General features: G+C 48.9%; 1 protein-coding gene across 1 annotated transcript; it reads right to left on the bottom strand.

The window, feature by feature from the left end:
• Window positions 1–217: 217 nt before the first annotated feature.
• LOC102193833 (sarcoplasmic/endoplasmic reticulum calcium ATPase 2-like) lies at window positions 218–12,796 on the bottom strand. Its single transcript, XM_005753393.1, has 19 exons — window positions 12,790–12,796; window positions 11,882–12,048; window positions 10,343–10,498; window positions 10,117–10,258; window positions 9,721–9,887; window positions 9,120–9,208; window positions 8,897–8,999; window positions 8,618–8,749; window positions 8,224–8,349; window positions 7,929–8,150; window positions 7,709–7,820; window positions 4,606–4,844; window positions 4,310–4,530; window positions 4,021–4,223; window positions 3,783–3,868; window positions 2,621–2,754; window positions 2,432–2,549; window positions 2,218–2,352; window positions 218–2,131 (listed from the first exon to the last, which is right to left on the bottom strand). The coding sequence occupies exons 1-19, from the start codon at window positions 12,794–12,796 to the stop codon at window positions 1,949–1,951; spliced, it is 2,742 nt and encodes a 913-aa protein (XP_005753450.1). The 3' UTR covers window positions 218–1,948.
• Window positions 12,797–12,840: the final 44 nt, after the last annotated feature.

Here is a 12,840-nt window from a genome sequence, read left to right on the forward strand (position 1 = left end):
GCCTGCATCTTACACCCTGCTGAACTCTAGATTCTGTCAGTGTGCTTAAAGCTTCTTCATGTGCTGCTATCAGTGCTTCTGTGTGTTTTTAGTCCAGCTCTATCTAAACGTGCACACACACAAACACACACACAAACGTTTTACCCTAACATTTTAGTGATGGTCACGCAGAAGGCTGACAGTAATTTGAGATGCAATGACCTGAAAGACACTGTGAGCTTTTTCTAATCCAACCTTTATTTCAGGTGTGTTCCCTTCACTTCTTCTCTGTGGAGGACGGGGGCAGCAGAGGAAACAGCAATAATAACAAAGTACAGAGTAAATGCAGTTGATGCAATGTCGTTGTTTTAAAGAGATGGGGTGGCATCTGCAGAAAAGCTGCTCATTACAGTCTCACTCTTTATTTTAAACCAGTTTTCAGTCTATTGTGAGAAAAACTATAAATTGAAATGAGAAAAAAAAGATTCTGTGCCAAACAACAAAACCTCCAACAGCTTCACACTTCTGAGAAAATCAGTTATACCATGAATAACACAAATACAAAATCCCTTAAATCAGCTCTTAGTGTGAATCTTAATGATTTATTTCTCTACAAAATGACTTGATGTCAGAACATTAGGGCTACTTTCTAACTCTTCCTGTCCGTTCAGTAATGATATTCCTCCTAATGAAGGCTGCATGTGTTACATAATGACAGCTAAGTTCAAGACTTCATGGCATCGCTGGACAAAAAGGCAGACCCTCGTTCAAATCTGTGTTTACATCAAACTGAAACGCTCCGTGTGATGTTCACCAACACAGACACGGCTTCTGTGGAGGAGGGAGGACCGACCTGAAAGAAACACATGACGTGCTGACTTTGAATCCCTGACATCCAGAACCAAATCAATCACACACAAAGCAGGGAAAGCGCGTCAGGTAGAGGCCGACTGGCAGCACAGCCGTACTGAACACCAGTATTTGTTAACTGAAGAACTTATTCTGCCCTCAGCCTGTCTGAGAAGAGCCAACGAACGCCACGTCAACTTCAAGACAGTCAGCAGTGTCAGCATCGATACACAGAAAAGACAACAGAGGACAGTCGGCCATCAGAATCAAGGTCGTATATGCTAGAAGGGTTAGCCTCTGATAAATATGTGCATCCTCATCAGGGTTGTCCCACTTTCACTCCCGGCTGCAGGGAGACGGCACGCTTCTGCAGGATCAACTTTAAAACTCAAAGCCAGAAGTGTGTGACGTGCACTCACATGCATTTGAAACGCTAGCCGTCCTCACGGCTCGGATTAGTTTCCCGTGAGGACGTCCAAACAACAGTGCAGACTATGAAAGCAGCCGGCTGGCGGACTCTGCTGTTCCAGAGGCAGGCGGCCTTATCGTGGAGCACACATTATTACTACGTGAACAACAGTGTGGATGGAGAGCCTGCGTGTGATTCTAATCCACTCGTTTCCTCATAAAAGTGCTGTGTGAAGCACGGTAGCATCCACACAGCAGGGAGCCGGGAATGTCAGGAGAAATATGGAAAACACCAACACACACTGTAAGCTACACACATGCACCAAACCTCAAACACTAACATTTCTCTCTATTTCAAATTACATGAAAGAATAAATCAGATCCAAGTTCACACAAACCAACAGCACTGTTGGGAAGATTGTAAAGAAACCGGCGGTGAGCTGTGACGTGTCTGTGGGTGTGACGTGGCGACACAGCAGGAACGTGGGAGGAAGTGTGAACTCAAAGCAGATCAGCTGCACACAGCACCTTTATCGGTGAGGCTGTCACACACACTCTTTCTCTGATTGTCTCAGGGTTACATGTTTCCTTCGTCACATCCATCACCTTTGCTCGTGCCTCGTTTCCCCACGCCCCACCCTTACACCTTCCACACCCCTTTCCCCTTCTTTCACCGTGTTTGTGCGTCCCCGGCAGCCCACCCACATCCCTGTCACTCCCAGAAGATGTTGGTGATGTCAGAGTCCAGACTGAAGATCCAGATCACCAGCGGTGCAGAGATCAGTACGAAGGACCAGGACACGCCCTCAAGCGACTGATGGAGCCTCATCACCGCAGCACCAACCGACCCCACGTTGGCCCTCGCCCTCTGCTGCTCCTCTTCCTCTTCTAAAGTCTTTGGGAGACGTGGATTTCAACAGAGAAGTGTTAGAAAAGAAAAGTGTTATGGTGAGACAACCTGCTGACGTCACTTGTTCTGACCTGGATGTGGCTTCCTGGCTCGATGTAGTTGCGGGCCAGTAACTTGAGGGCCTCATCCATCAAGATGACAGGAAGGGACAGCTTCAAAACCACCACCCACTGCGTCCAGGACAGTGGGCGTATCTGAAATATCACCTGGAGACAGAAGCATCGGCAGTTCAGCTCTGCGGTCATAGAAAAGGACTGAACGTCCAGGACTGTCTCTGGTGCTTACCGGCAGGGGGTCCACATATAAAATGAGGAAGTGCAGGGCCATGGACAGGCAGATGGCCCCCACCAACCAGGGGTTGGACCACGGGGGCATCTTTAGCAGGGACTGGTTCTCCGACAGACTGGACAGCCCGAAAAAAGCGAATTACTTTCCTCTGCCATCGTCACCTCTCACCTGACTGTCTTTTCTTACCTGTTCAAGGCGTTGCACATCTCTATGGTGACCAGCACAGACAGAGCCATAGTCATAGGATAAGGAGACTCAAAGACCGAACACTGCACTCCAGCAAACTCAGCGTGGCCTTCGCTGCACTGCAGATAGTGGGACTGTAGTGGGAAAAAGCCAAAACAGCATTACTACACCCTGCAGGGGGCGTACGGCTCACGAGGTGGAGCAGGCGCTCTGCATAGTGACGCTGATGGTTGGACCCCTCCAGTCTGTGTGCCAAATGGGCCAGATGCTGAACCCCAGGTTACTCTCTGCTTCATTCACTGGTGTGTGAGCGCACAGAAACGAGGCAGTCAGAGGACATTTACGCTGTATCACAGTTTGTCTGATGTGCGTAGAGCTCATGTGGTAACCTTTGACCTTTGAAGCATCAACAAACAGACTGCCAGTTCAGTTTTATTCATACAGCAACAACAACAGCAGGTTGATCCTGTTCATCTGGACGTAGCGTTTCGTCATCATCAGGTGACGTCTTCAGTCTCAGCTGACTGCAGGTCTCAACCTTATAAGCAGCACATCTGCATAATGACTGAAACCAGCCCTGAAGGAACAATGGGCTGGGAGCTCAGCTCCTTCATCACAATTATGCAAATTCTCATGAGCATTGATGAACAAGCACAAACCTGCAGTCAGCTGAGACTGAAGACGTCACCTGATGATGACGAAACGCTACGTCCAGATGAACAGGATCAACCTTTGGAGAGTGAGTTACCTGGATGACTGAGCGTGCATCGAGACACAACAACATGTGTAATAATGATGGATAGCATTTATACAGCACGTCACAATGCCACTATTCATTCACTCTCACATTCACACACTGGTGGAGGCAGCTACATGTAGCCACAGCTGCTCTGGGGCAGACTGACAGAAGCCAGGCTGCCATATCGCGCCATCGGCCCCTCTGACCACCACCAGTAGGCGGTAAGTGAAGTGTCTTGCCCAAGGACACAACGACCGAGACTGTCTGAGCCGGGGCTCGAACCAGCAACCTTCCGGTTACAAGACGAACTGCCCACTCTTGAGCCACAATCGCCCCACAAAAAACTGTCTCTTCAGGTTTGCAGTTGTGCTCATGTTAGAAATAAGGTGCTCTTCAATATTTGGGAAGATGTAAGATGCTTACCAGCTGATAGAAGGTCAGTTTGGGTCCATCGTGGGCTGCCATGAACCACCAGGCAGCAGCTCCCACTGTGGCAGCTCCCACATAACCTGTGGACAAACACAAGTCACTGCGGTGCACTTTCAAAGCAGTTAAACACGCAGAATACAGAAATCCTGTGCTGTGCATGTAATTTAGCTTCATCCTGGTTCAAACATGAAAGGGACGATGCTCCCAACATGGCAGGAGGGGAGCCACTCACATCCGATGATGAGGTAGCGGCAGAACAACCAGCTGGAGATGAGCGGCTCCTTCGGGGAGCGAGGAGGACGAGACATGATGTCCAGGTCCGGAGGGTTGAAGCCCAGAGCGGTTGCTGGGAATCCATCAGTGACCAGGTTGACCCACAGCAGCTGGACGGGGATCAGCGCTTCAGGCATGCCCAGTGCTGCTGTTAGGAAAATACTGCGGACAGACGGAGAGCAGGGATCAGAGAGGAGGCGTCTGGTTTACCACAAACACAGGTGGTAACGCCGCTTCTTCCTACTCACCAGACCACCTCTCCTATGTTGGAGGATATCAGGTATCGGATGAACTGCTTCATGTTGTTGTAGATGGCTCTGCCCTCCTCCACGGCAGCTACGATAGTGGAGAAGTTATCGTCAGCTAGGATCATCTCGGAGGCAGACTTGGCCACCGCTGTGCCGCTGCCCATGGCGATGCCGATCTCTGCCTTCTTCAGCGCCGGCGCGTCGTTCACCCCGTCACCTGTCTAAACCGTCCAGAACCATTAGGTGACAGCAGCAGACAGCCTGAGCAGGCGATGAGCACACGCTCGCTCTCTCACCATGGCCGTTATGTCGTTCAGGCTCTGCAGGTACTCCACTATCCGACTCTTGTGGGCCGGTTCCACCCGGGCGAAGCAACGGGCCGTCTGACAGGCCTGACGCTGCAGGTGTGGGGGCAGCTCGTCAAACTCCCGCCCCGTTAGGCCCCCGATGACCCCCGCGCCCTCCTGCTCTTCCTCCTGCTCTGTGATGATGCCCACTCGCCTGCAGATGGACAGCGCTGTTCCTTTGTTGTCTCCTGCAGAAGAAGAAGAGCGGCGAGTCGTCAGAGTCAAGTTTCGTTTAGCTCGTTCTTGTGTTGGTTTCCTACACACAGACTTTACTTGGGTGGGGATTATTAACAGGAAGTCGCCTGAGTCACTTCAGGCGCTCTGGCTGGGATTTATTTATTAGTCGGTCCAGTGTAGCGCAGATCACTGCTTACCTCGGCCATCAAAGGCCAGTTTGAAGCATCTACGTCTAATTACACCAGAGGAGGCTGTAAACTTTCAGGAGCCTCAGACGTGTATCACAGCATCGTTACCAGGCCTGGGACACCAGCACACCCTTCTGGGGAAATCAAATCAAATCTCACTCAGTCCATGAGACGTTACTTCTTCTCCAGCAGTTTCCTCACCTGCCACGAAAGCCTTGTTTCAGATTAATGAATGCATGTCATCCTGGGACCATGCAATGAATGTGCGTACCAGCAGTGGCACTGGTTAGATAAATGCTACTTACAGTTGTGGTCAAAAGTTTACATACACTTGTAAAGAATAGAATATAATGGCTCTACCGAGCGTCCCGTTATTTCTAAAACTCTGATTTTTCTCTGATAGAGTGATTGGAACAGATACTTCTTTGTCACAAAAAACATTCATGAAGTTTGGTTCTTTAATGACTTTATTATGAGTTAACAGAAAAAAGTGATCACATCTGCTGGGTCAAAATTATACATACAGCAACATGAATTAGCAATTTTGGTGACTTAGAAAGTTGTCAGTGAACTGAGCTTCATAGCATGGCCTCTTAACTTCTTGTGAGTGATTATGAGTGACTACAGCTGGTGACTTCTCTTAGGCCAGTTAAATAGGGCTCATTGGATACAAACACCCACAAACGCTACAATGGGAAAGTCAAAGGAGCTCAGCATGGATCTGAAAAAGCGAATTATTGACTTGAACAAGTCAGGAAAGTCACTTGGGGCCATTTCAAAGCAGCTGCATGTCCCAAGAGCAACAGTGCAAACAACTGTTTGTAAGTATAAAGTGCATGGCACTGTTTCATCACTGCCAAGATCAGGAAGAAAACGCAAGCTATCACCTGCTGCTGAGAAAAAATTGGTCAGGAGGGTGAAGAGTCAACCAAGAATCACCAAAAAGCAGATCTGCCAAGAATTAGAAGCTGCTGGAACACAGGTGTCATTGTCTACAGTCAAACGTGTTTTGCATCTCCATGGACTGAGAGGCTGCCGTGCAAGAAGGAAGCCCTCGCTCCAAAAGCGGCACCTTAAGGCTCGACTGAAGTTTGCTGCTGATCACATGGACAAAGATAAGACCTTCTGGAGGAAAGTTCTGTGGTCAGACTAAACAAAAATCGAGCTTTTTGGCCAATGTCCAGAAATATGTTTGGAGGAGAAAAGGTGAGGCCTTTAACCCCAACAACACCATGCCTACAATCAAGCATGGTGGTGGGAGTATTATGCTGTGGGGCTGTTTTGCTGCCAATGGAACTGGTGCTTTACAGAGAGTAAATGGGACAATGAAGAAGGAGGATTACCTTCACATTCTTCAACATAACCTAAAATCATCAGCATGAAGGTTGGGTCTTGGGCGCAGTTGGGTGTTCCAACAGGACAATGACCCCAAACACACATCAAAAGTGGTAAAGCAATGGCTAAATCAGGCTAGAATAAAGGTTTTAGAAAGTCCTGACTTAAACCCCATTGAAAACATGTGGACAATGCTGAAGAAACAAGTCCATGTCAGAAAGCCATCAAATTTAACTGAACTGCACCAATTCTGTCAAGAGGAGTGGTCAAAGATTCAACCAGAAGCTTGTGGATGGCTACCAAAAGCACCTAATTGAAGTGAAAATGGCTAAAGGACATGTAACCAAATATTAGCACTGCTGTATGTATATTTCTGACCCAGCAGATGTGATCACTTTTTTCTGTTAACCCATAATAAAGTCATAAAAGAACCAAACTTCATGAATGTTTTTTGTGACAAAGAAGTATCTGTTCCAATCACTCTATCAGAGAAAAATCTGAGTTTTAGAAATAACAGGACACTCGGTAGAGCCATTATATTCTATTCTTTACAAGTGTATGTAAACCTTTGACCACAACTGTATGTGTTCTCACTGGCTGAGATGGCTGTTTAGTCAAACCCAGGTTTGTTTCTGGCATAGATCACGCCGTCAGCTGTTCACCCGTCGTCTCCTCGTCTCAGCACCAGCGACACAGGTTGGAACAGTGAGTGTCTAAAGAAACTCAGGATGCTCAATTGTTGTCAGCAGCATCATGGAGATGCTCCTGACATCCTTCAACTTGCAACAAAAGCAGCTGACTGAACACGACAGGCAGAGGAGGTAGGACTGTCAGTCAGACCTCTTTGACATGGATGGAGTCAGGACCCCATCAGGCCATCGGGCTTTGTGAAGAATGCTGAAGCGTAGCTCACAGATCAGGCACAGTAACAATAAACTATCTGTTTGCACAGTTTTGCCGTGCGCTCCGAGCACACGAGTGGTCAGATCGGTTTATTTGCAATCAACAAATCTGAAAAATAAAGCCTCTAATGTGTCCTTCTAACTGTAACAGCTGAGCTGAGGCTGGCACGCTGTGGTCACTGTGTCAGGCCTGCCAATAATGCTGTGCTGCCCAAAGACACGGAGTGGGCGGAGTCAGGGTCACGTGACAAACAGCTGATAGAAACTGTGGTTGCTTTCAACATCAAACCGCCATAGGCTCAGTGACTCCATTTAAGGCCACGGCCGTATCAGGTCCACCTGATGTGCGTCCTCAACAGTCGACATTTCTACTGATCCACGGTAACAGTGCTGCCTGTATTTACACATAGGAGAGAAGAAGAGCTGCTATCTGGAGGTGCGAGTGAGTACCTGTGATCATGATGACTCGTATTCCAGCCTGCCGACACATTCGCACCGCGTTAAGCACTTCTTTTCTCGGGGGATCCAACATCCCCACACAGCCCACAAAAGTCAGGTCCGACTGGGAAGAACAGACGACAGAAACCTTTACGTGTCTACAGCGTGATACTCCCTTTCATCGCTCAGTCGACCTGACCACGCGTGTGACCTAACAAGGCCCAGCTCTCACCTCGTAGTTAGCAAAGGCCGCTGAGTTCTCCAGGTTGAGGCGGTGGATGTCAGGAGGCGCGTCCCTCGTCGCCATGGCGAGACATCGCAGCGTGTCTCGGCCCGTCGCCCACTGCCGTACGACGGACAGGAGCTGCTCTCGAACCACCGGGCTCAGAGGCACGCGAGCAGAGCCGCTGACTCTGACGTAGCTGCAGCGTTCCAGGACACTCTCCGGAGCTCCCTGAGCAGAAGGATCAGAGCGCTCAGTGTCGGCTGTTCCTCCATAAAAGTGGAGAACCAGCGTGTGCACCGACCTTAACAAACATCTTGGCTCCTGCAGCAGATCTGGTGAGTTTGTTGGATGAACAGAACACAGACATGGACTTCCTGTCTCTGGAAAACTCTAAAGTCAGCTCTTTCTTCATAAGCTGCTTAATCACCTGAAAACAAACACGAGCACATGTTTAGTAAGACTCCGCCTCACCGTCATCAGCACAGCGATGCTGCTCTTTTCTTTCAGGTCTCTACAGGTTTTTCTTTGCTGTTTGTGGCGTTCTTCAGCAGACCACCTTCACATTACACGATTCCCAGTTTGCTTACTGGGTAATGATGTGTAAGACAGAAGCAGAGCACGCAAACAGACCCCAGTCCTGCTTAAAGCTGGGGCAGACTTTCTGTTTCCACGTCAGCCTTCAGCCGTGCACTTACAGAGCAGCAGGCGGTGGCTCGCTCAGCAGGGCTCAGGCCTCTCAGGTCAGTCTCAAACGCGTTCATTTTCTCCACCAGACAGCAGAGGGCAGTCTCTGTCGCCTCCCCGACCTTCTCATACGCTCCCTTGGCCTGGATTACACACACAGAGACAGGACGCTGTTTCTGCCTTGTTTACCGGCCAGTTTAGAGCAGCACGTGTGAAACAAGTCTCGTTCCAGTCCCACTCGGGCCAGAACCATGTACGGTCATCCGTGACGGTCTGTTTGCATTTCTTACCTCATTGTAGTCGAGCGATGAGTCATTACACAGCGCACAGATGGTGGCCATCTCCACCAGGCCTTCATACCGACTGCACTTCACCGCTGAACCATCCTTGTAACTGAACGACGAGGAACACAGACAGGAATGTTTTTAAACCACAGCGAAAAGAAGAGATTTCAAAGTGTGAGCTTGAACACTGAATCGTCACAGTTAAGTAGTAAAGGCTAAAGACACTCACACGTCCCCTTCAGGGGCATACGTAGATCCAGTCACTGTGAACTCGCTCAGGCTGCAGCGCTCCCCTGACACACTGTCTACTACAAACATCTACACACATGCAGGCACACACAGACACACATTACAGGAGCTCATTAGTCCAGGTTAGAACATGTTATTTGACCTCATCTGTGACGAATGCTCCACGTTTTTCTCCTGCTGCTAAAATCTGCAGCAGGTGTCGAGGCCTCGCTGTGCTACAGCAGCACTGATCTGATGGACATAACGGATTATATCATCAGAGTGAAAGCATTAAAAAGCAGAGGTCAGTAACAGACACCTGCTTTGTCGTGGTCCCTCACATATCACACGCATGAGACTGGAGTGCAAACTAGACTCCAACTAACCCAACATGGAAACAACCGGAGAAGTCTGCAGGACCGAGGCCAGCAGCTTGCATCCAGGAGCAACATGAAGACGGTGTTTAGAGACAAAGCAGTCTGAGACACATCGAGTGTTAGTGCAAAATTACGAGCTGTTAATTTGTAAAAAGTAAGAACGTGCACGCTACAGCAGGCAGAGGCGTACAGCAGTTTAGGTACTGGGTCCCTCTCACGTCTTACCCTGCAGACTGACATCTGGTTGGTGGTTAGTGTTCCTGTTTTGTCCGAGCAGATCACAGAGGTGCAACCCAGCGTCTCCACTGACGGTAAGCTGCGGACTATGGCATTCTTCCGAGCCATTCTCCTGGTTCCCAGGGCGAGGCAGGTGGTAATGACTGCTGGAAGGCCTGGAAGGGAACAAGCAGAGGAAGGAACTCTGTTCACCTTCGTATCCTAGCGAGACGTTTACAGTTTCCTGTCTGAGACCACTGAGCTGGTGCTGCGTGCCTTGCTTAAACAGAGATGGCTGGTCAGTCTGTCAGCACAGATCTGGCCATCCAAGCAATTTAACACCCCCAAAATGAGATCTGAGAGAGATCAGCGTGTGACAATTAACTGCGATGTAACAGGTCTGACCTTCTGGTATGGCAGCCACAGCCAGGGCCACAGCAATCTTGAAATAATACACAGCCCCTCTCAGCCAGCTGCCTCCATGGACCGGGTCATTAAAGTGTCCCACGTTGATGGCCCACACAGCCACGCAGATCACACTGATGACCTGCAGGGTGCACCAAAACAGAGTTACTTAGACTCCTGTTGTTAATAAAGACTAAACATCACAGGCGGACAGCTCGATCCTCGCCTTGGACAGCTGCTCTCCAAACTGGTCCAGTTTTTGTTGCAGTGGGGTCCTCTCGGGGTCAGTGGAGGCCATCTCATCGCGGATTTTCCCAATCTCTGTCTGCACCCCTGTTGCCACTACGACTCCGATGGCTCGGCCAGCTGCAATATTGGTACCCTGAGCAAAAGTTCAGGCTGTCAGTACACAGAGCAGCAGAGCTCACACTCATGCTGCTGAATAAAACATCAGTGGCTGCTGTTCTTTGACCACAGAGACCACCTGGTGACTCAGCAGCCTTTGAGGAACACACACACACACACACACACACACACACACACACACACACACACACACACACACACACACACACACAGCTTACTCATAGATTCGTCCTTCACCTGAGCCCAACACACACTACTAAGTGTGTGCATACTGCAGGTTTTAGATTCAAAGCACTGTCTCATGCCATTTTATCTTCTTAGTACAGAAATAAATAAACCAGTACAATGAAGAAACAGGTGGATGTTAGACGTTTCTCTGCAAACAGTCAGTTCATTTTATCCCTCCAGTTTGGCTGTGGGTGTTAAGAAAGCCTCCCGCTTTGTGACGTATTGAACGTGGTGAGCAGGCATGGTTACGCCTGGCACACTTGGGCCTGGATGAAGTCGTTTCAGGCTGCTATGATTGCTAGCATCACCATGTATGCAAGTCTTGGAGCGATGTAGCGCCCCGACACCATAAAACTGAAGCAACTACCAATAGGATCATGCTGGCTGACATGTACGAGGGTAGTAAACTAATTAGGTTACCAACACCAGCAACTCTTATCTAAAAGCAAAGTCCACGGAGTAAATCACTTCATATGAATGCTTCCTCAATGACAGCTGCCTCCATAAAATTAATGAGTTAACTAACAAATCTATGAGCCTCATTTTACACCACGTTGGTCCAAACTGGAGGGACTAGTTTTAGCGGCGGATTAATCCACGTTTGGCACTGAAGTGGGTATTTGTGGTAGTGTTGCTGTCAGAACAGTATGTGGATGGAGACAAAGGAATATGTTGTAAATGGTAAAATGGTAAATGGCCTGTATTTATATAGTGCTTTTACTAGTCCCTAAGGACCCCAAAGCACTTTACATATCCAGTCATCCACACATTCACACACTGGTGATGGCAGCTACATTGTAGCTACAGCCACCCTGGGGCGCACTGACAGAAGCGAGGCTGCCGGACACTGGCGCCACCGGGCCCTCTGACCACCACCAGCAGGCAACGGGTGAAGTGTCTTGCCCAAGGACACAACGACCGAGACTGTCTGAGCCGGGGCTCGAACCGGCAACTTTCCGATTACAAGGCGAACTCCCAACTCTTGAGCCACGATCGCCCATGTTGGGATAATGTTGTAGTTCAACAACATTATCCCTTGAATGATGGTTCCACAGTCGGTGGTCAGGGCCGCTGCACATCCTCTGTGTTGATTATATCTGAATTATACAGCATGTCAAAGCGAATCGAAAACCAAGAGGACAAATGTGGGTGTGGCCTATGAGAGCCTCACAGAGAACAGCATGTTCTTCTTGTCCTGGTTGACAGCTCTGGGATCGGGTACAGGGTCGTTGTGTTTGAGCACTGAGACAGACTCCCCGGTCAGAATGGACTGGTCCACCCTGAGTGTGGTGGAACGGATGGATGTCAGCCTGATGTCAGCCGGCACCTTATCTCCAACTAGAGATGAAACAAAGGAACAGAGTACAGAGAACATGCGGTTATTCAGCGTGCTGAATCGTTTAACGTTAGTCATTATGTTTGGAGATGAGTCGACAGCAGCGTCACACAGTTCAGTAAGAAGAACAAAAGTAGCCACACAAATCCCAGAGCACAGCTGGGTCCTTTCCAGTAAACTCAGTTCCCATGCTCTGGGAGGCTAATACGTTTACTACAGTCAAAGAGACACTAGATCACCCAGTGCACGCACACGCACGCACGCACACACACGCACGCACACAACCCTGTTTCTTCTCTCTGAGCAGCCTGAAATATCAGTGAGTATCTGGAGGATTCAACAGTTTTCTTACTGGGTCAAACTACAGTTCTCTGTGTGTGTGTGTGTGTGTGTGTGTGTGTGTGTGTGTGTGTGTGTGTGTGTGTGTGCAACCCAGTATCATGGCTAAACCTGTAGCAGGCACGGCGGTCCTCTGTGTCCACGTTGCTTTGCCTCTGCACAGGCTGCAGCGGGGCAGAGGATACAGTTACAGTTTTTTACAGCCGCTAGGACACATGTCTCAATACTTAGGTCACGTTTGCAAAAGTCCTCACACAGTGAGCACAACAGAAGTCTATGTGGGCTAAACTGAGGACCAGTTATCATTGTTTTGGCACAAAATGCATTCAATGACTACATCTCTCAAATTTCATGAATCATCTTCTCACTCAGACACAACAACTGCCAAAAACCTTTGTACGTACAGGACATTTTGCATGTGTTTACATACTGTTTTCAAAACTGTTAAACTTATG

This window comes from Pundamilia nyererei, unplaced genomic scaffold, assembly GCF_000239375.1.
Source record: "Pundamilia nyererei isolate P.nyererei 1_Seehausen unplaced genomic scaffold, PunNye1.0 scaffold00425, whole genome shotgun sequence".
In the NCBI taxonomy this organism is placed as follows: Eukaryota; Metazoa; Chordata; class Actinopteri; order Cichliformes; family Cichlidae; genus Pundamilia; species Pundamilia nyererei.

What these genes read in the sequence shown, in the direction of transcription:
- LOC102193833 (XM_005753393.1), bottom strand. An exon ending in TTGGAGAGCAGCTGTCCAAG is followed by an intron (nt 10,259 to 10,342) that starts GCGAGGATCGAG and finishes TGCACCCTGCAG; the next exon opens with GTCATCAGTGTGATCTGCGT. An exon ending in TATGCCCCTGAAGGGGACGT is followed by an intron (nt 9,000 to 9,119) that starts GTGAGTGTCTTT and finishes CTCGTCGTTCAG; the next exon opens with TTACAAGGATGGTTCAGCGG.